General features: G+C 37.9%; 1 protein-coding gene across 2 annotated transcripts in view; it reads left to right on the top strand.

The window, feature by feature from the left end:
- Positions 1-25919, top strand: part of Slk (STE20 like kinase) — a 53489-nt gene that overhangs the window by 16218 nt on the left and 11352 nt on the right. The window contains exons 2-13 of one of the 2 annotated variants that reach the window (XM_041660897.1): positions 2692-2856; positions 5148-5196; positions 5882-6031; positions 9138-9210; positions 9351-9545; positions 11070-11151; positions 12421-12549; positions 12873-14189; positions 15805-15935; positions 16146-16269; positions 20714-20893; positions 23062-23154. In XM_041660897.1, the coding sequence (XP_041516831.1) occupies positions 2692-2856; positions 5148-5196; positions 5882-6031; positions 9138-9210; positions 9351-9545; positions 11070-11151; positions 12421-12549; positions 12873-14189; positions 15805-15935; positions 16146-16269; positions 20714-20893; positions 23062-23154 (2688 nt within the window). The remainder of the gene's footprint in view (positions 1-2691; positions 2857-5147; positions 5197-5881; positions 6032-9137; positions 9211-9350; positions 9546-11069; positions 11152-12420; positions 12550-12872; positions 14190-15804; positions 15936-16145; positions 16270-20713; positions 20894-23061; positions 23155-25919) is intronic. The other variant, XM_041660898.1, reaches the window with a different exon arrangement.

The following is a 25919-nucleotide window of genomic DNA, read 5'->3' as shown; positions in this document are numbered from 1 at the left end:
AGATCCGAGAAGCAGAGCAACCAGCCACTCTACCAGTGCTCATACTAAAGGGGCGATCCTGTCCTCAGACTGCATGAGCTCCTGTCTCCTCCTGCCTTATATTCCCCTCTCTGCCAAGCCATATCCTTACTGTCTCCACCTCCCAAGTACTGGGATTAAAGGTGGCAGCCACCATTGCCCCGCTGTTTCTCTTTTAAACTGGATCAATTTTGTATAGCCCTGCGTGGCCTTGAACTCACAGAGAGGTCCTTCAGCCTCCCTAGAGGTGGGATTAAAGGTGTGTGCCACCACTGCCTGAACTCCAGTGTCTTAGATCTTTAGGCAGACTTTATTTGCTAAAACACAAACAAAAGATCACCACACTGATGCTCTCTTGAAAGTTCCACATAATAGAAAAGTTTTAATTATGTAGGACTCACATTGCTTCTTCATAAGATCCTTAAAAAAGTTTAGAGTCTGAGAGACCAAGGAATTGTAATTGTTTGACACTAAGGACACATGGAATTTGTGATGCAGGAATGGCTACATGGTAACACAGTCCTGGCCAACAGCCATTATAAAATGACACTGACAGAAACATCTCCCGCTTCACCAATTTCAGAGAGTGTGTGTGTTCTATTTCTGTGAGGGGACACCATGGCCAGGGAAACACTTAATAAGGAAAACATTTAATTGGGGCTGACTTAACAGATTCAGAGGTTTAATTCATTATCATCAGGGTGGGAAACATGGCAGGAAACATGGCTGCACACAGGCAGACATGGTGCTGGAGAAGGAGCTGTGAGTTTTATATCTGGATCCACAGGCAGCAGGAAGAGAGCAACACTGGGCCTGTCTTGAGCATTTGAAAATCTTAAAGCTGACCCCCAGTGACAGACTTCCTCCAGCAATGCCACACCGCCTAATAATGCCACTCCCTATGAACCTATGGGGTTGGTTTTCATTTAGACCACCACTCCTGTTTGTTTATATTCTCTGTTGAAGGGGAGGTAATAAAATACCTGGTGTTCAAAGGATTAAATAATATAGTAATAATTATAGCTAATACTTTTGAATTCTTACTATATATGTCAGCTATAGTAAATGTTTGTATGCATTTTAAGCCTAGTTAATATGTATTATCTAGTTCTCACAAACTTGCAAGGTGTAGGTAAACATCAATGGTAATGGAACTAAAACAGGGATTTTTAAAAAGTTGCTGTAAGCAACACAGCTTGGAAGTGACATCGCAGTTTGTGAGCCCTTAGCAGTTGAACCAGTGCTGGGCAGTGAGTGCTGTCCTCCTGGCATGGAAAGCACAGAATGCGTTAGTCCTTTGCATAGCAAGTGCAGTTTATTTATTTTTTGAAACAGTCTTGCTTTGTAGCTCTGACTGGCTTGGAATTAACTGTGTAGACTGAACTGGCCTCAAACTAGTTGTTTCTCCTATCTTTGCCTTCCAACTGCTAGAATTGCAGATGAGAACTACCTCACCCAGCCTGCATAATTAATATTTATGTTTAAGTTACTTTTTAAAAATAGTGTTTAAGAGAATGAGAAACCACAGGCTGGGAGAACATAAGCTAACGGTTTGAAAACTCTTAAAACTCAATATTTAGAAATTACAAAAACCAAAACAAAACATGAACAGCTGCCTCACCAAAGAGGATATATAGAGATGTCCCACATATGTCTAAAGGGAATTATGATTTGAAACACACCCATAAGTCTTTTGGTAATTACACAGGCAGCACTGGGATGTGGAGCGGTATTCTCATTCATTGCTAGTAGGGATGCAAAACGACACAGCCACTTTGGAATCCAGTGTGGCGGTTTTCTGCAAAACTCAGCCAACTGTTCCAGCAGCTATGCTGTTTGGTCGTTACTCAATAAGTTGAAAACCATCTATACTGATGTTTTTACCCACATGGGTAATTCATAGTTTCCAAACTTGGGAACAGCATATATCATTAATTAGGTGAAAGAGTAAACAAACTGGTCCATCCAGAGTGGAAGAGTATTTAGTACTGAAAAGAAGTGAGCTCTCAAACCCTGAGAAGAGCTACTGGAACATTAAATATATATAACTAAATAAAAGCCAATCTGAAAATTCTGTAATTCTATGTTATTCTGGAAAAGGTTAAAAGAAAAGGTAGCAAAAGATAAGTGGTTGTCAGGGGAGATAGAGAAGAATAGCTGGGTACACAGTATTTTTAGGGCAAGAAAACCTATCTGTATGATCAAATGGTGGCTATATTTCATTACACATTTGTTAGATCCCTTAGAATGTGAAGCACCAGGACTGAACCATAATGTAAGCTGTGCGTAGAAGTGGTAATGGTATGTTAATGTAGGCTCTTTGGTTTCAGCAAATGTGCCAGGCTGGTGTAGACTGTGAGGTGGAGTTCTGGGGGATCTTTGTGCTTCTGCTTAATATTGTTTTGAACCTAAACATTTTCTTTTTAAAAAAAATTAGAGATGGCTCAGAGGTTAAGAGCACTGACTGCTCTTCCAAACGTCCTGAGTTCAATTCCCGGCAACCACATGGTGGCTCACAACCATCTGTAATGAGGTCTGGTGCCCTCTTCTGGCCTGCAGTCATACACACAGACAGAATATTGCATACATATTAAATAAATAAATATTTAAAAAAAAAAAATTAAAAGTAAGTATTTAAAGTGCGACAGACATTTCTGATACTTTTATTTTCAGGCCCAGAATAAAGAGACCAATGTTTTAGCTGCTGCAAAGGTGATTGACACCAAATCTGAAGAAGAACTTGAAGATTATATGGTTGAGATCGACATATTAGCATCTTGTGATCACCCAAACATAGTCAAGCTTCTAGATGCCTTCTATTATGAGAACAATCTTTGGGTACGTACTTTTTGTTCCTTTACAGGTAGCCGAAATGAGTTAATTGTCCTAAAAGGGTCGTGAAAACATATTTTGTACGTTACCTCTTCCATTTAGTTACTTGCAAACTTGATTGAGGGTTGATCTGCTAATGAGAGTCAGTAACAAGATAACGATTCTCAGTTCATGGATGTTCAGCTTTAGTTTCAGATTATACCATTTCATACCATTGTTTGACACTGGATCTAGGTGGGAGAGATAAATTTCTAAAATATGTCTGTGTTTGTAATTTCAATAGTTTAAGTATTAAATATTTTTGAAGGACTTTCTTTCTTTCTTTCTTTCTTTCTTTTTTTTTCTTCTTGGTTTTTTGAGACGGTTTCTCTGTCAAGCCCTGACTGACTTAGAACTCACTCTGTGAACCAGGCTTGCCTCAAACCCAGAGACCACCTGTCCTGCCTCCTGAGTGCTAAGATTAAAGGAGTGTGCCACCATTGCCCACTGACGGTTCTTTTTTCTGTTATTTATAATTTTTATCCTAAAGTTTTTATAAATCATGCAATACTATAAACTGTGAGAATATTAAATTTCACATTAGGCTCAGCCTTCCTGCATGATGAAATGGTTAAAATTGTATACATTTTGTTTATTTTTAAGAAAATAGGTATAAATAGGTAAAGCAATAATACTTTAATATTTACTTGAACTAACAGTTTTATCAAGAGTTTTTTTATAAATTAAAAAATAGTGATTTATGTGTGTTTTATCTGTATGTATATCTGTATACCATGTGCATTCCTGGTTCCTGTGGAGGCTGGAAGAGGATATCAGATCTGAGATGGGTGTGAACTTTCATGTGGGTCCTGGGAATTGAACCTGGGTCCTCTGGAAGAGCAGTCAGTGAGTGCTTTTAACTGTTGCGTGGTCTCTCCAGCCTCTCAAGAAAGCTGACAGCTTCTTATAAAATAGAGTTTTAGATGTTTTTCTTAAAATAATGACTATCTGGCTTGAAATCAAAAGTCTGTTCTTTGAGATGCAGCTGCTGCCAGTTAGGACCTTGGTTAAGTAAGCTCATTCTCGAGTCTTTGTTTCTCTGAAGGATGAAAAAAGAATTAGCTCCCGAATTATTTTTCACTTGAAAATAAATATAATCAGCAAACACTTATAAAAATATTGTAGTAGCCTGGTGTGGTGATACACACCTTCATTGAAGCACTCAGGAGGCAGAGGCAGGTGGTTTCAGTTTGAGGCCAGTTTGGTCTGCATAGTGAGTTCCAGAACAGCCAGTGGTATATAGAAATATTCTGTCTCGAAAAATAAAAACAAAAACAAAACAAAAAAATTTTTAGCAAGAGGGAAGATGTATAGAATTACACTACTTATTAAAATATTATTTTTTAAAAGTATAGTTATTATTGGTCTAATGTCTCTTAAAATAATTGTTCAGGGCTCTAGCCTGAATTATAAGAAAAACTCCTCGACATTAACAGATATGCCTTTACTTGACACTGTTGCAAAATAAAAATTTGGTTTACTATGATGTACAGTTTAATGGGAGACATAGATATAAATAGAATAATCATAGTACAAAATTATAACTAGTAAAGTGAAGAAGGATGGGTACATGATGGTGATAATTGAGTTTGAATCTGTGTGTTATGTTGCTTGCCTGTCTGCCTGCTTTCTCCCTTCTTTTCTCTCTCTCTTTTAAATTAAAATGGCTGGAGAGGTGGCTCAGTGCTTAAAAGCATGTACTGCTCTTGCAGAGGACCCAAGTTTGGTTCTAAACACCACATTAGGTAATAATGTGCTTGTAACTGTAGCTCCTGGTGACCTGACACTCTCTTCTGGCCTTCAAGAGCACTTGCACTCATGTGCACATACCACTGCAGAAGTACATGAACATTAGCATAATTAAAAATAAAATGAGTCTTTAAAATAAGCCTGCTTTTTTTAAAGTTTTTTTTTTTTATTGAAAGTTAAACAATATATTTGGTCACTTAACATTGCATCAGCATTTGGGAGGCGGAGGCAGGAGGATTGCAGATTTGAGTCTATCCTGTTCTATAGGAAAACCTGACTCAAAAAAAAAATGAAGAAAAGGAAAAGGGGAAATAGTATGTACTTCTATCATACTGTGCGTGTGCAGAAGAACATCTGTAACTGACTTGTAACTGACGGCAGGGGATCCTTCTTGTTTAGCATGACACTGTTCCTAGAGCCTAGATAAACCAGTAGCTTTTCATTTATCTGTCTTGCTAAGTTTCTGACGGTTGGTGTAATTACAGATACATGTTTTTGTTTATGTGCAGATCCTCATTGAATTTTGTGCAGGGGGAGCAGTAGATGCTGTGATGCTTGGTAAGTACCTCTGTTCCTATGTTTGCTTCTTAGATTGTCTCAGATAGAAGGATTGTAGAAGGAGCTGCTTGTTCATCCTGGCCCCCCCAGAACTGAAATAACCACACAGAAACTGTATTAATTAAGTCACTCTTGGCCCATTAGCTCTAACTTCTTATTTGCTAACTCTTGCATCTTAATTTAACCCATTGTCATTAATCTGTGTATCGCCACGTGACTGTGGCTTACTGGCAAGATTCTTACCGGCATCCATCTTAGGCGGAGGATCCATGGTGTCTCTCCGCCTCTCTTCTTCCTCCCAGTATTCAGTTCTGCCTTCCCCACCTACCTAAGTTCTGCCCTATCAGGCCAAGGCAGTTTCTTTATTCATTAACCAATAGAAGCAACACATAGACAGAAGGACCTCCCACACCAAAGGATCTCAACTATATGTGTACATATGTAATATTAGAGTCCAGTGCATTAAGAAATCAATTTAATTGTATTTTAGATAAGTATAGTTCTGAGATGTAATGTTGAATATTCTATGTCAAGAAATTAATCTTTGTAGAAATTTAGCTCTTTTACAGTAAATGATCTTTGATAAGATCACAGTTGTAGAGTGCACTGAAAATATTTAATTAGCTTTATGTTTTCATTGCATAAAAATACATATATGTATATATTTTTCACTTTCTCCTTATAGAACTTGAGAGACCGTTAACTGAGTCCCAAATCCAAGTGGTTTGCAAGCAGACTTTAGAAGCGTTGAGCTACTTACATGACAATAAAATCATCCACAGAGATCTAAAAGCTGGCAATATTCTTTTTACCTTAGATGGAGACATTAAGTTGGGTAAGTTTTTCAAACATTTGAATTTGTGCTCTGGGATTTACTGTGGAATGTAGTGACTTGATGCTGTTTTGGCCTATACAGACATGTAAAACAGGGAGAATTACTCCCAGCTGCACTTGTAAACACTTCAGTGGTTACACATCCCCCAGTTCTTAGGATTCCTAAGTATATGCACCTAATGCCACACAGAGGAAGTAAAAAATGGTGTGTTTTTATTTTCAGAAGCAGAGACTTGGCAAAGCACTAGTTAGTGTTTCCTCCTGTAAGTTTTTGAACATGGATTTAACACTTGTAAATGCTTTGTATTTGGCTATAATATAACACTAAACTCAATTTTATTTTAATGACAACATATCTAGTAGATTGTTTTTGTTCCACGTTCTTCGACCCAGAGCCTTGAACTTGAGGCAAGTGTTCTCATCACTGAAACTAAAACCCTACCCTCAGTTTCTTATTTTATTGATATGCTTATTAAGCCAACAAGTAACCTTAGGTTTGAAAGTAAAATAAGTTTAAGGACTAGCATCTAATTTTGTCTCTTATACCAAAGGAATGAACGATGTATGTCATAAAAAGAATTAGATGTAAATTTTAGACTGAGGTTAGTTAAGTTCACACATACAAGTAGAAGATACCTTTTAAAAAGTTTTTCTAAGAAGAGACAATTAAAAAAAATTGAACAGTGATGCCTACATTTATGTTTTTTGAAAAAGTAAAGTTATTCAAAAGCGGTATTGATTTCAGTGATTTTTAACCATCGTATTTTACATTGTCATAACATAATGGGACATCAAAATGGAATATGCTAAATTTTATCTCTTACTGTACCATAAAGAGACATGGAAATCCACCAGAAAAGCTGCATAAAATTTTTAGACAAGAGCTTTGAAGTCATTTCTTAAGTGAAGAAGTTAGACTTAGCCAGGTACCCTACAAATCCTTTTACATACACAGCTAATTTCAGTCCCTGCCCTTCCCCTTTCCCACACTCTTTGTTGACCCTCCCCTCCACCCCCCCAAAGGGTTTCTCTGTGCAGCTTTAGAGCCTGTCCTGGAACTTGCTCTATAGATCACACTGGCCTCAAACTCACAGAGATCTGCCTGTCTCCCGAGTGCTGGGATTAAAGGCATGCGCCCTCCGCCCAGCTTTGTGTTGACTTTTTATTAAAACTAATCTGTGTTTCTTTATGGTTCGATTATCCCATATTTGTCTTTAAAGTTTAAATTTGCTCATATATAAATTTTGATTTTTCTTTGCCATCTCTCTAAATTACACATTTCTTCTCTATTCCTCTGTTTACATGGTCGCACACGTTCTCTTTGAATTAACATTGTTCCAACCAAGAGAGCAGTATTTTATTGTTGGGAGGCCAAAAAAAAAAAAATCATAATGATTTGTGACCTCTCCAAAGTCCACAACATGCAAACAGATGCATGGTATATATGTGGTATTAAAATTTTCAGTGACTGGGACGGTTAGAAAAACAGTTCTAAAAAGACTTTGAGGTGGTAGGAATGAAATGCAGAACTTGGATCTGGCCACTAGACCTGTGGCCTTCCCTTTGGCTGCACTTGCTGAATATGTGGTCATGATTTTAGTTTCTTTCTGTATTTCCTTCAGTTAGTAGATGAAGCAAAGGCTTGGTAATGCTTGATGAGTCTCAGGTTTGACGCCTAGATGAGAGCAGGTGGTTGTGTATTGTTCTATTAGCAGAGTGTGAGACTTACCTTCTGCTTTGGTTAGGGTTGTTATTGTTGCTGTTGTTTACACTACTGGGTATTGAGTTCAGCGTCTCACATGTGCCAGAAAAGCATCCTACCAAGACCAGCATCACAAGCTTATTTGTTTTTGAAATCTAGATTTATTCTTTAATTGAGGCTGCAAAATTAATTATACCATTGTTTTCATTTGTTACTTTTGATAGCTTTATAATCAATTAACTCTTCATTTATTACTATAAGTTAACAATTTTATAAGAAGAGATTTTCTTAGTTGTTTGATTATTTGGGACAAAAGCAAAAGAAAATGTTTTATTTAGTTTTTAAGATAATTAGTTGGTTCTTAGTTCTAAGCTAAAATGGTAGGCTTACCCATTGATAAAGTTATAGTGCTGTTGTTTTTAACTTAAATCAGAAACCATAAGGCTTCTCACTTTTTCCTTTGTAATATAATTAAGGTTTTATTTTATTTTAGTTAATCTCACTATTTAGCCTAGAGTAGCTTTAAACTCCAGAGTCTCCTGCCTTTTAGCCTCCCACATATTGGGGTTGCAGGTGTACACCACTGTACTCAGCTCTTGTAGTCTAGTTTTTGAGGACATTGAGGAGATAGAATGTTGTCATAAAGGCTGCTTTGCTGTGATTTCTGGTTTTTTTTCACACTATAGGAAAATACCTCTATTGAGTTAATTGCAGCATACAATGTTTGGCATTTATTTTGAAGTGTATATAAGATTTTAATTTAAAGTGACAGTTTTTTGTCACTGAGGATTTGTCATTTTTACTGTAATTTAAGATGTATCTAGATGGTGGTCAGTGTATTTGTGATAAAATATTGGACACTTTTTGAAAGATGGTGGAAGGATGATGGTTAAGATTAGCATGGTAGGGGCTGGAGAGATGGCTCAGTGAGTGAAGTGCCTGCTGAAATGGGGCCCTGATTTTGGTTCCCAAGAACCTGTGTAAAAGCTGGGCTTGGTGATGGATGCCTGTCACCCTAGTGCTGGCTTGCCAGAAACAGGAGGCATTCTATTGCTCCCTAGCTAGCTAGTCTTGCCAACATGGTAAGCTCCAAGTTCACTAAGACGTATTGTCTCAAAAAGTTAAGAGCAGTAGAGGAAGACACCTGACATTGACCTCTGAACTCCATGAGCATATATTCACACACCCCCGTCATACACACATGAACACATGTATGTACTACACAGTACACACAAACATTAAAAAATATTAGAATGACAGAGAAATCATTTCTCTTTCTGATGTGCTTAACTTTTAATAAGGTTGACCTTACTAAAGACTTGAAATGCTTCTCCCACTCCATTAAACACAATTTGCCGTGCTTAAAAGCTGTCATTAATGTTATTGTATGATTATTTATTTCAAGCGGATTTTGGAGTATCGGCTAAAAACACCAGGACAATTCAAAGGAGGGATTCCTTTATTGGCACTCCATATTGGTAGGTATTCATTTTTATGAATCTATACTATTAGTTGGGTCTGCAGTTATTACTTTTTCCACGCCTAGTCATTATACTGACTGTAGTTTACAATAACTGTTAATTAAACATCTTAACTTTTCATTTTTCTGTCTTCATAGGATGGCTCCTGAAGTAGTCATGTGTGAGACATCAAAGGACAGACCTTATGACTATAAAGCTGATGTTTGGTCCCTGGGTATTACTTTAATAGAAATGGCTGAGATAGAGCCACCTCACCATGAGTTAAATCCAATGCGAGTATTGCTAAAAATAGCAAAATCTGAGCCCCCAACATTAGCACAGCCGTCAAAATGGTAAGCTCTTTTAACAAAGTTTTTAAAGAACCAAAGCTTGATATTTTGTTTTTGTTTGTTTGTTTTGTTTTGTTTTGTTTATAGGGTTTCTCTGTAGCTTTGGAGCCCGTCCTGGAACTAGCTCTTGTAGACCAGGCTGGCCTTGAACTCACAGAGATCTGCCTGCCTCTGCCTCCCAAGTGCTGGGATTAAAGGCGTGCAGCACCATTGCCCAGCTTGATGTTCTGTTCTTTTAGTTTGCTAAGGGTAAGTTTAAGTTTGGAGATGAGGCATGAAGACTGAATGAGGAAACTGAGGTAGGTGTGTTCCCAAGATTTAAGGACCTGGGGAGGTGGCTCAGTGATTAAGAGCACTGGCACCTCTACTGCTTGTGAGGACCAGGGTTCAGTTACCAGCACCCACATGATGACTCACAGCTGGCCATACTTCCAGTCTCTTGGGAGCTGATGCCCTCTTCTGGCCTCTGAGAGTACTAGGCACACAATTGATATATAAATGGCAGGTGCTCACATCTGTACATAAAGTACAAGTACAAGACTTGAGGATCATGGAAACCATTGTAAATTATTTTCCCTGTGTTAGACAGTGTGAGTGAACTGGGTCTGCGTGGAGAAGACGTTTTCTGTACTATAAACAATCAGGCCATGTTCAGTTGATGTGTATTTGTGGAACTTAGTGTAACAACTGTTGTAACATTTTGATAACTTGTAAAGATATGGCTGCCTCTCATTGATTACCTGCTGTGGAATAATCATGTACACTGTATGAATATATGTTGCTATGGTTGGTTTAATAAACAAGCTGACTGGGCAATAGCTGAACAGGATAAAGTTAGGTAGGAAAGCCAAACTGAGAATGGTGGGATGAAGGAGGGCAGAGTCAGAAGAGTTGTCACCCCAACGGAGAACAAGTCAGACACACAAAATGGGATAGTGGTAAAAGCCATGAACCTTGGGGCAACACATAAATTAATAGAAATGGGTTGAGTTGTAAGAGCTAGTTAGTTAGTAATAACCCTGAGTTATTGACCAATTATTTATAATTTATATTAAGCCTCCAAGTCAGTTGTTTGTGAAGCAGTTGCCAGTTATTTGGGAGCAAGCGGTCAGGACAGGAAAACTCTGCCTCCAATCAGCAGTGTGCCTTATTACATGTATGTCTAACATGTATTTACAGAATACTTTTCATAAAATCTTACTCTTATTAGTTCTCTTATCATTATACTAAATCAATACTAATTTATACTAAGCATAATGAAGCTAAACATAATCTTCTTTTGGCGGGAGGGAGGGTTTTCGAGACAGGGTTTCTCTGTGTAGCTTTGGAGTGTGTCCTGGAACTCGCTCTGTAGACCAGGCTGGCCTCAAATTTACAGAGATCCACTGCCTCCTGAGTGCTGGGATTAAAGGTGTACGCTACCACTGCCTGGCTACTAAGCATGATCTATTAAAGAATTTAGTTTGATTTTTTTTTAAATAATTATAAAGTAAAATAAAGTGCCATTGTTGATATTTTATTCTTCAGGTCTTCAAATTTTAAGGACTTTTTAAAGAAGTGCTTGGAAAAGAATGTAGATGCCCGGTGGACCACAGCTCAGCTGTTACAGGTAAGATGAGGGTAGTGTGACACCAGCAGGTCAGATTGTTTTAACATTGTGTCCAAAAGAATACCTCTGCACATGTGCACTGCACATCCGTGAACACTGCACATGCATGCACACAAATGATATAAGGTGGTTAGATAAATTTGATTTTACTTTAAAGCAGGGTCTGTTCCTTATATTTGAAATAAAAATGTGTCAAATAATATTATAGATAAATAAAATAACAAATCTTAGGGCAGTTGCTGTAAGGATGTGTGTTGTGTAATGCTAGGATGGTAGTGTTTTAAGCTGACATGTTTATCTAAGGAGAGGTTGTAGGAAAAATTTCCTTTCTGTGTTCAACAAGTATATTTCTATGTCCCTAAAACACTTTTTCCAGTATTTCCTTACTCCTGTAGTTGAAGATCTTAGCCTATAACAGACTGTTAGTCAGGGTTCTCTAGAGAAACCAAATTAATAGAACTAATCTCTGTATATAAACAGCTTTTGTTAGAGTGGTCTGACTATTCCAGCAACGGCTGTCTCCTGATGGCAAGTCCAAGAATCAAGTAGTTGTTCAGTCCACAAGGCTGGGTGTCTGAGCTGTCTTCAGTGTGTGCTAGAATCCCCCAGAAGTAGGCTTTAATGCTAGTGAAGGAATGGGCCTGGGGTGACTTTCAGAAGTTGGTTTTCTCCTTCCACTATGTGGGTGCTGACTGAACTCAGGTCTTTAGTTTGGCAGCAAGCACCTTTACCCACAGAGCCATCTCATTGGCCTCTTTTAGTTATTTTTAATGAAGTGATGCTTAAACTTACAACTTGCTTTAAATTTTAATTTAAAAATTATTTATGAAACTTTTCAAACATACAGAAAAACCAAATTGTAATTTCTACTCAGCCATAATAAGTCGCTTTAATTTTTGACAAATTCCTTCAAATTACTAAAATGAGACAAAATATAGCGTCTTCAAGAGGGCTCAGTAAAGGGACCTGCAAACAAGCCTGGTAAACTGAGTTTGATCTCCACGATCCACAGAGTAGAGAAAACTGGCTGCCAAAGTCTGACTCCACATGCACACTTACACACACTAAATAACTAAAAGCTAAATTGTACAAAACAAAATAAAATCCAGTTCGAATAGTCTTTACTTTTGCTCACTTTCCTCTCCCTTTTTCTTGTGTATGTTTTTCATATCCACAATTCATTTTTTGACACAGAAGGATCTACTTATATGTTCAAATTTACAAGCATTTCAGTTGTCATTGAACATGCTTTTTTTGTGTGATTAACAGCATCCCTTTGTTACTGTTGATTCCAACAAACCAGTTCGAGAATTGATTGCTGAGGCAAAGGCTGAAGTAACAGAAGAAGTTGAAGATGGCAAAGAGGAAGATGATGATGAGGAAACAGAAAATGCTCTGGTTAGTGTCACTGAGGGTGTTTCCTTAGTAGAGTTTTAGAGATAGGTTTGAGATGTGGCTGCACATGTGTCCGAGGGGAACAAATGAGGCGGTACAAAACCTTCAGTTTTAGAAGTGAAGTTGGTAACTAAGTTTCTCTTGTCACCTATTTTCATTCTCTTTATTATTGAAGACTGTCACTTTTTAAAGTGACTTACATAATTTCAAGTTTTATAGAATATAGCAATTAAATTTTACACATGTGAGTATAGATATATAAAGCCATTTTGATGATCATCTTGTGGTCATGTTTTAATACTAATGATGTATAAAATCTTTTTTAGCCAATACCTGCAAATAAACGTGCCTCCTCTGACCTCAGTATTGCCAGCTCTGAAGAAGATAAACTTTCACAGAATGCTTGTATTTTGGAATCTGTATCAGAAAGAATAGAACACAGTACTCCTGGTGATAAATTTAGCAGCAGAGTTGTTAATGAAAGATCTGCCACTGAGGAACCTGAGAAGGCTGTGGAGGGTGTTAATGAGCATGCAGGTGATTCTACCATAGAGACGATGGCTGAATTCAATGATCAGACAGTAGGAATCCATGAGAATGGGAGAGAGAAGAGACCCAAGCTGGAAAATCTACCTGACACAGAAGACCAACAAACTGTGGGTGTTAATTCAATTTGTGGAGGAAATGAGGGTGATAGAGTAACTTCAGAAGTTAATACTAACCATCTGAAACCAGAGGACGACAGGAGTAAAGAAAACCAGGAGATACCTGAGAATAAACTTACACAGCCTGAAGTAATTAAAGATATGCATAGTCAAACAATGGACTTGGTGTCTCAAGAGACTGGAGAAACAGAGGCTGATTTTCAGGCCGTTGACAATGCAGTTGGGTTGACAGAAGACACCCAAAAGAAACGGGGAGAAGATGATAAAGCTCAAAGAGTTGTAGTCAGCAAGTCAGGGACAAACGAGGCACTAGATGCTGCAGAGACGGCTGCTGAAGGTGGCAACCAGGATGTACAGAGTGCTGATGGGAAGGGCGTAGTGGAAGGAGCCCCCAAGTCAGCAGGGAAGCCCACCGAGGACCCTGAGGCTGATGGTGCTAAGGAAGAGCCTTCTGTTCAAGAAAGAGTTGAGGAGAAGGAGCTAGGTCAACAGTCTGAAGTGTCAGACACCACACAGGCAGCCATTGAGGAACCAGGGACAATTGAGGTTGAGCAAGTTAGTGAGTCACGTAGCACTGAGGAGACAGAGAGGAGTGCCTTGACTGGTGGTGCTGAGGAAGCGGCTCTCGGAAGTGAAGCTGAGGCCGCTGCTACTGAGGTAGAGTTGGAGAGAAAAGAAACTGCACAGGAAGTGCTGGTTAAAACAGATCCCCAAGCCCCTGCAACCTCGCAGCCCAATGAGCCTCATCCTGTCCTAATACCTAGTATCAATATTAACTCTGAAAACACAGAAAATAAAGGAGAAATAAATGCTTTCCCAAAAACTGAAACCATACTGTCACACGAGCCTGACAATGAAAAGGAAAATGATACTGACTCAGGGACTGGGTCCACTGTGGAGAACAGTAGCAGTGACTTGAATTTGTCCATCTCCAGCTTCCTAAGCAAAACGAAAGACAGTGGGTCAATGTCTCTACAAGTAAGTGTGCCTGGGGCCTTGCTTGGATTTTGCTTTGCCATTTTGGTAATTTCTAGTTCATTGCTATCTTAAAGCACTATTAAATCTGTGTAATATTAACCATATGAATTCTTTTGGGATCATAAGGTAATCAAAAAGAACTGGAGAGAGAGATTCTGGGAATTATCTTTAAAGATTTTTGATAGTGCCTACTCATTTTTGCAAATATGGGTACATGGGTAGATAAACAGGACAGGATAGTTTCTTGGTCTCATTTAGTGTTTTTTGCACATATCTGGATGCAATCTTAGCAAGCATTACTGCTATCCCAAAGAACGAGAAACTGAAAAGTGTTTCAAGGTATGAGTAATCCTTAACCACTGGCTCCTGTAGATGTCCACCTTTGTTTCTTTATTCCTAGTAATTAATACTGCCATGATGGGGAAATCAAACCCCAAAATATCACCCTGCACTTGGAACCATTAGAGCATAATTCTCAAATCTTGGGTACTTAGGAGTCACATGGACAGTTTTGTAGAAACCTAGGAGGCTCCTGCGGGTCAGAAATGTAGTAAAAGGTAGTATTTTTTTAAATTCTATTTTACTTATTACTTTGAAAGTTTATGTGTGGGGACGCATGTGTGCCATAGCAAGCGTCTGGAGGTTAGAAGCAACTTGTGGGAGTGAGTTCCTTTCTTCCATGGTAAGTGCTTCTGTGACAGCTAAGGGAATGTTAATTGTAGATACCTTATTGTAGAAGCTGAAGAAATTTGTGAAGTTTGTAGGTTAAGGAAGGGGTGTGTGTGTGTGTGTGTGCGCGCGCGCATATATATATATATATATATATATATATATATATATATATATATATATTTTAAAGCATGTCAGTGTTAGACTTTAGAGAAATGCTAGGGAAGCAGCCATGGTTCAGGTTCGGGCGAACATGAGGACCCTGGAGCTGGAGGATGGAGAAGTAAGGGGATGCTCACAGGTGCCAGAGCAAACTTGAATTCTAACACATTTTTAATTTAGTGCCTTTTCTTGCACTTCCTATTTTCTGTACTCCTTTTCTCTTTTTCCTTGGTCCCCTCTTCTTCCCTGTGTTCCCTTCCCCTTCATCCTCCCCTTCTTCTTTCACACTTTTCTCTCCCCCATTCCCTTCCTTACTTCCCAGAGTCTAGTTGTAGAGTCCCCAAACTTCTGAGTGCTGGGCTCCCTTGGTTTTCTGCACCTCCACCCTGTCCCCCAGTAAACCAAGTAATTGTCTCCCTATTGAATCTGTTTACTGGTATAAAGCATAGTGGTGAGAACCCACAACAGTAAAAGATGAAGAGAAGCTTAATAGTAAAAGTCATCTATGGAATTTTATTACTGATGTACCTAATTATTAGTGTCACAAAGGTTGTGTATGCTCATGGCCAGAATGCCTAATTTCACTTTAAAAAGCTGTTTGGTTTTTTTTTTTCACCTGCAAAGTTGTGTTCTCAGCGTTAGTTATGATATAACTGATGTACAGATGACTCTTGTTGCTTTAAATGTGCAGTCCTGATGGCTGTCCAGGCATTTTTATTTTTAAAGAGGAAAATGTCTTCTACATATAGTATACAAAACCTAACCCAAATGAAATCTCATTCAGGAAACAAGAAGACAGAAGAAAACATTGAAGAAAACACGCAAATTTATTGTTGATGGTGTAGAAGTGAGTGTAACAACGTCAAAGATAGTTACAGATAGTGACTCCAAAACTGAGGAATTGCGGTTTCTCAGGTGAGTAGAGAAACTGTGTAATTATCATAAGTTTAATTGAGTTTATTGCTGTTTCTGAAAATTATGTAGAATAGAGAAACAAGAGTAAATTCTTGGTTAATTTTGGATTATTTGAAAATTTGTTTTTCAAGTTTAAAATCTTATGGCTAAAGCTTATTTAAAAGTATTACTCCAGAGTATAATTTGCTTCTTTTTGTTATACTTTGTCAGGCGTCAGGAACTTCGAGAGCTGAGATTTCTTCAGAAAGAAGAGCAGAGGGCCCAGCAACAGCTCAATGGGAAACTGCAGCAGCAGCGAGAGCAGATTTTCAGGCGCTTTGAGCAAGAAATGATGGTGAAGTCTTTGATTTTGTGTTATTTTGTCAATAAATAAAATCTAGTGTTTTAGAAACAGTCCTGGAGGGCTGAAGAGATGGCTTAGAGGTTAAGAGCACTGGCTGCTCTTCCAGAGGTCCTGAGTTCAATTCCCAGCAACCACATGGTGGCTCACAGCCATCTGTAGTGAGATCTGGCGCCCTCTTCTGTTCAGTAGGCATACATGGAGGCAGAATGTTTTATACATAATAAAGAGATGAATCTTTAAAAAAGAAAGAAAGAAACAGCCCTGGAGTAGGCTATTAAATTTGCTCTCTGATGATAAGATTTTTCATGGTTTTGTGGTCTATTACTGTAGCCACTGTTTCTGGGGTGTTTTGGGTGCTTCTTATAAGCAAAAACTTGTTGAAAGGGATCTCCAATCCCAGTCTTATTACCGATTTTATAGTATACCACGTTTCATTTGAAATCTGTCATGAGAAGTTAGTATTAGGAGACTGGTAGATTGTTTACCAGGTTTTTAGATATTTCTGTCACTGAAAGCTGCTTCAGTGTTCGAGTTTCATCTTTCAGCTTACAATATTAAGAGTTTTTTTAAAAATATTATGATTAAAATATTACATAATTTCCCTTTTTCCCTTTCTTCTTTCCAAGTCCTCCTCCCATGCACCCTTCTCCCCCTTTATATTCATCGTTGATTGAGGTTTCTGTCCTGCTTGGTTCCCAAAGAAATCACACAGAGGTCTACATTAGTTATAAACTGATTGGCCTAGTATCTCAGGCTTCTTATTAATTCTTATAACTTATGTTAGCCCATAATTCTTGTCTGTGTTAGCCACGTGGCTTGGTACCTTTTTCGGCGAGGCAGTCATATCTTGCTTGCTCTGTGTCTGGCTTTCTCTCTCTCTCTGGGTGACGACTACAGACTGAAACTTCCCTCCTCCCAGAATTCTCCTTGCCTCACATCTACTGCTTGCCTGGTTACCCCACCTATACTTTCTGCCTGGCTTACTGGCCAGTCAGCATTTATGTAAAATACAAGTGACAGGGTACAGACCATTGTCCCACAGCAATTTATGGCCTTACTTAATTTTTCTTTAATTGTTGATTTGTGTGTATATTCCTAAATATATAAATACAGCATGTTCAGTTTGTATAATGTTGCTTATATGTATATGATTTTCGGTCTAACTATTTAGTATAGATAACTAATTGGAGGGCTTATCCCTGGGAGAGACTGTTTCTCCCACTCTCAGCATTTCTTCATTGCCTGTAGTTCTTTGTTTAGGGTTGGGGCCCTATGAGATTTCCCCTTCCATGTTAGCATTATCTATTGATGTTGTGGTCCTTCAGGAATTGTTTTGGCAACTGTATTGTTGAGACTTTGTGGGTGTAGTTTTCCCAACATTTCTGCAAGACTCAGTCTCACAGCAGACATCTTAGTCCTCTGGATTTTACCATCTTTCTGCCCCTCTTCTGCAGTGTTCTCTAAGCCTTAGGTGGAGGAGTTGTGTTATAGATGTCTCACTTGGGGCTGGGATCACATGATTCCTTATTCTCTGCATTTTAATTAATTGTTTTTTTCTGTAGCGGTCTCCATCTGTTGCAAAGAGATTTTTGTTTGTGTGTTTGTTGTTGCTGAGGGGTGAGAGCTAAAGTTACATGTAGGTATAAATATAAATATTTAGAATGTAACCTGGAATTATGCTGGTTTTGTAAAGTGGTGGTTGTAGGTCCTCCAAGGTCCATGACTAAGTAGGTTGTCCAAGTTTCTAGAATTAGGCATGATTTTTCTCTTGTTGAGTGAGTCTTAAATCCAATTATAGAGTTGTTGTTTACCACCAAAATATGAGTGCCACTGTGGTTATTTTGCCATGCTGGTTGTTGTGGTTCATAGGTGTCACAGCTTGATAGGACAAGGAATAAGCTTGCATGGACCGTTCTGGTACTATGAAAGTTAGTCTCTTAGGGAGGAGGCTTTCAGTTAGATCCAGCTTGGATTTTCTTGGTCTTCAACAGCAGGAGCTCATCTTCAGTCTCTAGGAGGCAACCAAGGGCAACAGCAATAACCTATAATGTTTTGGGAGTCTCTTGGCCTCCCCTTACCAACAGCTTATCAGGGGATTTCTGAGACCTGGTATTGGGGGTTTTTGCTAGATTGTCTGTTGCTTTTGCGGCAAACTTTGTCAACCCAGGTGGGAAAATTTCTTTTAGACTATATATGTATATACATAGGTTTAGATGTATTATATGTGTAATTTTAGGTAAATAGGTAATAATGATTTCTTACAGCTTTTTGAGACATTCTTACTGTTATCCTCCCTCTTCTGTGTTGACCTTTCTCCCACTTCCCAATCCTTCCTCAGCCCCATTTCTCCCATTTCCTGTTCCAATTACATTTACACTGCTATTCTCTTCTCTGTTACGTATTTCCTTTTCCATGGTCCCTTACTTTCCTGGCTTCACTCAAATCTGAAGATTTGAAGTTAAAAGCCATAATGAAACAGAAAAGAAAAGAAAAAAAAAACATTTTGTGTTTGTTTTTCTGGGACTGGGTTAACTCACTCCAACAGTATTTTCTATTTCCATTCATTTTCCTGCAAATTCTATGATTTCACTTTCTTTATAGCTGTATAGTATTCTGTAGTGTATATGTATCACATTTTCATTATTCATTTCTCAGCTGAAGGACATGTAGGATGGTTCCATTTCCTAGCAGTTGTGAGTAGAGCAGCAATGAACGTGGCTGAGCAAGTATCTGTGGGTAGGCTCTATCAAGTGGAGTGGTGGAGCTGAGTCCTCTGGGTGATTTATTGTTGCTTTTTGAGGATTCTCCACACTTATTTCCATAGTAGCTGCAGTAGTTTGCAGTCCCATCCACAGTGAATGAGGGTTTCCTTCTTCTTCACATCCCTTCCAGCATTTGTTGCCAGTTATTCCATTGGTCTTTTCCATTCTGATTGGGGTAAGATGAAATATCTCAAAATTGTTTTGAATTGCATTCTCTAATTGCTAGGGCTGATGAACATTTTTTGAAATATTTCACCTTTTTTTTTTTTTTGAGAACTCTCTGTTTGGTCTCAGGCTCTCATTTGAATGGGTTGTTTGTTATTTTAACTCTTTTCTTTTGAGTTCTTTATATATTCTGTATATTAATCCTCTGTTAAAGTTAGAACTGGCAAGGATTCTTCCCATTCCGTGGGCTGCTTCTTCAGCTGATTGATTGATTGTTTCTTTAGCTGTTCAGAGGCTTTTTAGTTTTATGAAATCCCACTTGTCAATTGTTGGCCTTAATTTCTGGGCAAATGGGGTCCTTCTCAGAAAGTCCTTCCCCATACCCTCTCTCCAGAACATACTACCTGTGTTTTCTAGATTCTGAAGTTTCCAGGTCATCTAGAACAGTTGTTTCCAAGCCTGACTGTTGGAGGAGGCTGCTTGTTTTGTTCCCAGCTGCTCAGCCCCAAAATAATCACACAGAACCTATATTATTTAAATCATTGCTTGGCCCATTATCTCTAGCTTCTTATTGGCTCTTACATCTTAATTTAACCCATCTCCATTAATCTCTGCATTACCACGAGGTCGTGGCTTACCAGCAAAGTTTCACCGCATCTGTCTCCTGTGACAGGGCCATGGCCAGGGCCCAACACTTGCTGTTGGTCTTGCTTCCAATATAAATAAATCTTCTTTCAGTCTAGTTTTCCCCACCTACCTCTATTTCTTGCGCAGGCCCAAGATAGTTTCTTTACTAACTGGTGGTATCCACAGCACACAGAGGGGAATCCCACATCACCTGACTGAATGTTAGAACTTGTTGGCGGCTTTTCACTGGTTACTTTCTTCACTGGCTTTTGCGGTTAAGTTTGAGGCCTTCAGTTTTCACTTATGTCCACTATTGGGAAGGGAATTTAGGAATGTGTTACAAAATTTAAGTTGAATATCTAGCTTAAAGTATGTTAGGAAAAAAGATAATTTAAAATAATATTGAAGTTTAAATTATAATCCTTTGCAGTTTTGTAATGCAAGTGTTGAGGACTGTTGTATGCGTTGTGTGGCTTTGTTGATTTTGTGTTCAGTCACTACCACAGGTTCCCAAGGAAACAGAGAGGGATGCTCTCACTGACTGCTTTTGCATTCTTTTCATTCTGTTTTCCAGAATTTTAGAAATTGTGTCTTTGCCCTCCATAGATTTATCTGAAATGTTTCCCTTTTCAAATTCTTTTATTTTTGAGGGTTTGTTGTTGTTGTTTTGAGACAGTGTCTCCCTTATAGTCTCCCTCTATACATTCCAGCCTCCATTTCTCAGGTGGTAGAATTACAGGCATGTGCTGTTGTTATACCTAATTTTAACTTCTTTCTTTCCTTCCTTTCATACTTTATAATATGTATTTCTATATTCAAAATTACATAATTACTTGACTATTTGATGAATTATCATAGTAATAGACTGCATTGTTTTACAGAGTAAGAAGCGACAATATGACCAAGAAATTGAGAATCTAGAGAAGCAGCAGAAACAGACAATTGAACGATTAGAACAAGAGCATACAAACCGCTTGAGAGATGAAGCCAAACGAATCAAAGGAGAGCAAGAGAAGGAGCTGTCCAAATTCCAAAATATGCTAAGAAACCGCAAGAAGGAGGTAAATGTAGCTACAGTTGTTAATTATCACAGATGTTTTTAAAATACAAATTGAAGACCATCTGAGGAATCAGGAATAATAGCTAGTAACTGAATAGCACTCATTCATTCATGCCTTTGTTCATTATTCCAAACAGTGATAGGCTGGCAGTTAGTGACTTCAGATATTATCCTCATTTTACTGCCAAGAAAACAGGGAATAAAAGAGGTTTCAGTGGCCTGTCTCCCTTAACTTTGAGCCAAATCTTCAAATAAAATCCAAGCTGTATTTCATTCTGCCATTTACTTCTTATTAATAAACTATTTAGGGCTTTATTTAGAAGTACTTTTTCAAGAGAACTTAACATCATTGGTATTTACTAGGTAGCAACAAAAATTATCATTTATGAATTACTTGATGTTTGAATTTTTCTCAATTAGATTTATTCATTTTCTTAGACATTTTGCCAAGCAGGAATTGAATGGCTTGATATTCAAAATAACACAAGCCATGTGATTATAAAAAGGTTTTGGCTTTTCTGCGCTGCTTCCATGTTGCTATAGAGCTGATTGTCATCATCTCGTAAAGAGGCTTCCCATATGTTGTCCTTTTGTACCTAGCGTAAAATAAAATACATCCAAGCAATTCTCAGTGATAATTTACAACTTGTTCTTATCTTCAGTGCAGGAGAAGGAGTTACATTTTCAGAAAATAAATAAACAACCCCAGGGGAAAAATAATTATGATCAGTTCTATTAGGATTGGAAGAAAATATCTCAGCCAGATTAGGAAATGTAGTTTCACTTTCGTTACGTATTTCAGTTACCATTATTTTAGCATTTGAGTTTAGTATTTAATTAGGAAGAAAACAGAATATCATATTATTGAATCTTAAGGATGTGTTCAAGTAGGACTGAACAATAATAGCAAGTACTTGATGTTTTCCTTAGGTCAGATGTGCATACTGGTGTGTAGCTAGCTTCATTTCCTATAACCACCATTTCTAGAGGGTTGTTTTTATTGTCATTATGTCTTTTATAGAGTTGCTTCATATACTATGATAAAGATCTTTGTCAATTTTTTAAAAAATTCTGGGTCATTTGTTGAGAAACTAATCTTTGTATTAGATTAAATTAAAAGATTTAATTCTAGATGAATAAGTCTGTAGTTACTGTTTTGAATTTTATCTAGTTACGTTTGAGATCATGATGTATTTGTATTGAATAATCTTATTGTGTATTTTTTCCTTACTGCTAAACTTCTTGCATTTGGGGAGTTTCTTGCTTTTACTGGTGATTTGGTTTCATGAGGAGTTACTGATGGGGAACTAAGGACATTGTAAATCAAAATCAGTCTCTCTCTTGGGTGCCAGTGGCATGTGGTGATTTGGAATCCGGGCTCTTTTGGTGCTTTTACTTGTATACACATGCTTGTTTTTCAGATCTGGACTATAGATCTTTTGGTGGGTGAAGGTCATATTTAGACTTTTGGTTAAAAAAAAGGAATTTAAAGATATACTTCATTTAAAAACATACTTTGTTTGATGTAAGAAATCATAGTTTACTAAACTTTAAAGAGTGCTTACATTACTGATTTGAATGTTGTCCAGCTTGGCTTCAATTTTCACCAAAGAGAGTATTACCCAATCCTATAGAAGGTCATCAGCTATATTCGTTTTTGTCACACCATATATAAAATGGCATGCTTTATGAAAAAAGTTTAGTGTTTATTTATTTTTCTCTTGTCCATTTGAAGTCCCACTTCCCTTCCCTTTCCTCCCCTGTTGTCATGAAGTGACTCATCTGGAACTGTTCCTTTGGTGTCGTCAAGTCAGTTGTAAAGTTTGCACTTTATAAATGGAGTTAGCTTTTTATGTGTTTAGCTTTTCAAAGACTATCGATAGGTATGTTTGTAATTTTTGACCCCTCAAGAAGGCAGTTGAATGCTCTGAGCACTCCTTCACTGATTGGTACGTGGGGATAGTCAAGCAATGAGTGAGCCTTTGCATGCTGTGTTTCCCTTTCTGCTCTGTCTCTTTATTCTTTTCCACCAACTAACGCTTGTGCTAATGCATGTTGAAAGGAATCTTAACAACTTTAATTTTGACTCGTAGCTTTCTGCTCATATATTCATATGCTTTCTGTGGAGAAAGTATTATTTCCCCACCTCCTGCATGCTCATACACTTAGGTTATGAATGAAGTGGAGAAAGCACCCAAAGAACTGAGAAAAGAGTTTATGAAACGCAGGAAAGAGGAGCTTGCACAAAGCCAGCATGCTCAGGTAACAGCAGCAGCGTAATGCTACTAAAACCAGAAAGCTGCCTTTTCTCTTGGCTCAGAAAGCCATGGTTGAAAGAGGAGATTATAATTGTAATTATTATTTAATGTTAAACTTTTCCCCATCTATAGATACCCAGGATCTTTGTTTTGTTTTTAAATACTGTTGAATTTATACTTGATGACATTTAAATTGCTAATAATGAAAGTAGATGAAATGTTTAGAAAGTTGATTCCAGATAAAAGAAACAAATGTCTTAATGTAATGGCTACTGTTACCTGATTTTTATCATGATAGAAGGCTATGTTTTTGGTTTTTTTCTTTTTTCTTTTTTTTTTTTTTCCAAGACCGGGTTTCTCTGTGTAGCTTTAGAGCTTGTCCAGGAACTTGTTCTGTAGACCAGACTGGCCTTGAACTCACAGAGATCCTCCTGTGTCTGCCTCCTGAGTGCTGGGATTAAAGGCATGCGCCACCACCACCGCCTGACTGGAAGCCCATGTTTTTAAGAAGTGGTGCCAGTGCTTGCTGGAAGACCTTTAGGGCAGAGTTGGGGGTAGATATATAAGTTTGTGCTTAGAAAAAGAATGCCTATTAAGAAATCATTTAGAATAAAAATGGCAAATTTTATTATTAATGGTAGATCATACATTTAATTACTGTTCTTAGCCGGGCGGTGGTTAGCTACAGAGAAAACCCTGACTCGAAAAACCAAAAAATATATATATATATTTATTAATTACTGTTTTTAGGTTTTTCGGGACAAGGTTTCTCTGTGTAGCTTTGGAACTTGTCCTGGAACTTGCGCTGTAGATCAGGCTGGTCTCGAACTCACAGAGATCCGCCTGTCTTTATCTCCCACATGCTGGGATTAAAGGCCACTACCATCTGGCATCATTTAATTACTTTTAAGATCAAAACATAATCAACTTCAAAGACAAATTTTTCATAAATTCATTTTTTTATTTAGAATCCAACAGCTAAATGAACAGAATATTTTTACAAGAAGAATGAATGAACTAGATAAATGAATATTTTAACAGAATTTTCCAGTTACTGCAATGTATTGTCCTTTTACTGTGGTTTTTATGTAATAACAACAAAAAATGATTCCTAAACTTTTAGGCTTTATAGGTCCTGAAAAGAAACAGAAGTAACAAAAATCCATTAGAGACCATGGCATTTACTGCAACTGAAGTGTGTGTGTGTGTTTGTGTGTATGTGCATGCGTGCAGTAAATATATTTTAAAACTGTTTGCCTATTATTATTTCAGAGCTGATAACATTTTAGTATTATGAAAAAGAAGGAAACTGATCTAGAACTTCCAGTTTTAATTCATTCCAGTTTAATTGAATAAAATTAGTATTTTTCTTGCTGTAAGGCACTGAGACATTGTGTCTTGTCCTGGTGTGGGAATGACTAGTTGAAGGATATGGTGACAGACAGAGCATTTGCTGTGTGGCTATCTCTTTTTCTGATGCTCCACATATCACAGCTCAGTCTCACACTGAGCATCGCCCCTGTCTTAGCAGTGTGGGAACAAGCACAGAAAGGGAAATGTAAAATCAGAATTGTTGCCCAGACAGTTTCAGCTTCACGTTCAAATACTGGATTGCCAGACAGCATACCATGCTGCCTCGTGTCAAGACTGCCCACTCTGCCTGGTCTGGATGCTCATCATCTGGCCTACCGTTCATTGTGAACAAGTGAAAGGGAGTCCTTGCCGGCTCCACCTTTGCTTTTGGTTAGTTTAGATTTCAAACTAGATACTAAGTAATAGCAATATAGTTTTGCCTTAAGGACTATAACGGATGGTTTTTAGTTTCAAAAGTATATTAAACTTAAGAGTTGAGAATAAGAATTTATTGTTGAATGAATTGAGTGATCCTATACTATAAATTTAGTTTACTCTTTTTTTTTTTTAAATGACTCCATGTAATTTGGAGGAGTTTTTTGTTTTCCCATGAAAGTTAAAATTACTGGTAAATTCTTTCTGTAAATTTAGATGTCGCACTTCAAAAGTATTTATTCCTTTGATAAATTTACTAAAATTTGATAATTTTACAGTTTGTCTAGACTGTGTAGCCATGGAGCTGGTACATATTTGACACCTAGTCCTCAGGCTTTCAGACTGTCTCCCTAGGAGCTCTTATTCCAGGCAAGGGCTATGGGGCTGGGGGTGTTACTTCTGTGCGGAAAAGAGGACTTTTTCTTTTCCTCCTTGTTCCACCTTTCCCCTCCTCTCTTTTTCTTCCCTTTTTTCCTCTCTCCTTCCCCCCCTTTGTTTCTTTCATATGTCATTTGTCTGTGGTTTGTTAGAGGGCAGCATTTTCTGAGAGTCTTTCCTCCTTCCAAACACGTGGGGCTTAAGCAGGTGTTGTATCCACTCAAGTCTCCTTGCAGTTTAAAATCTGTCTGTTTGTCTATCTATCATCTGTCCCTCCGTTCATCCATCCATCCATACATCCTTCCATCCATCCATCATGGATAGGCTTTTAAAAAGGAGTTCCACTGATTTAGAAGTAACACATTAGAATTTGGAAACCACTGACCTAATTATCACCTTTTGTTCTGCAGATGGGCAATAGGTCCCTCTGTTACTTGACTTGACCTTGTGCAGTTATCGTTTCCACTTACACAAAGTCATTCAGACGTCTGTTTTCTCACCTGGGAGGTGCATTGTATTCTGATCCACAGGGTGTTGCTCAGGTCATGATTCAGTCTTTTCAGTTGTCATCTTGTGCAGTGTTCAACGCCCAAATGCAGGACG

Source organism: Microtus oregoni, unplaced genomic scaffold (assembly GCF_018167655.1).
Source record: "Microtus oregoni isolate MIOR12 unplaced genomic scaffold, Mior012 000012F_ref0000307, whole genome shotgun sequence".
NCBI lineage: Eukaryota > Metazoa > Chordata > Mammalia > Rodentia > Cricetidae > Microtus > Microtus oregoni.
This window is presented reverse-complemented; position numbering and strand designations above follow the sequence as displayed.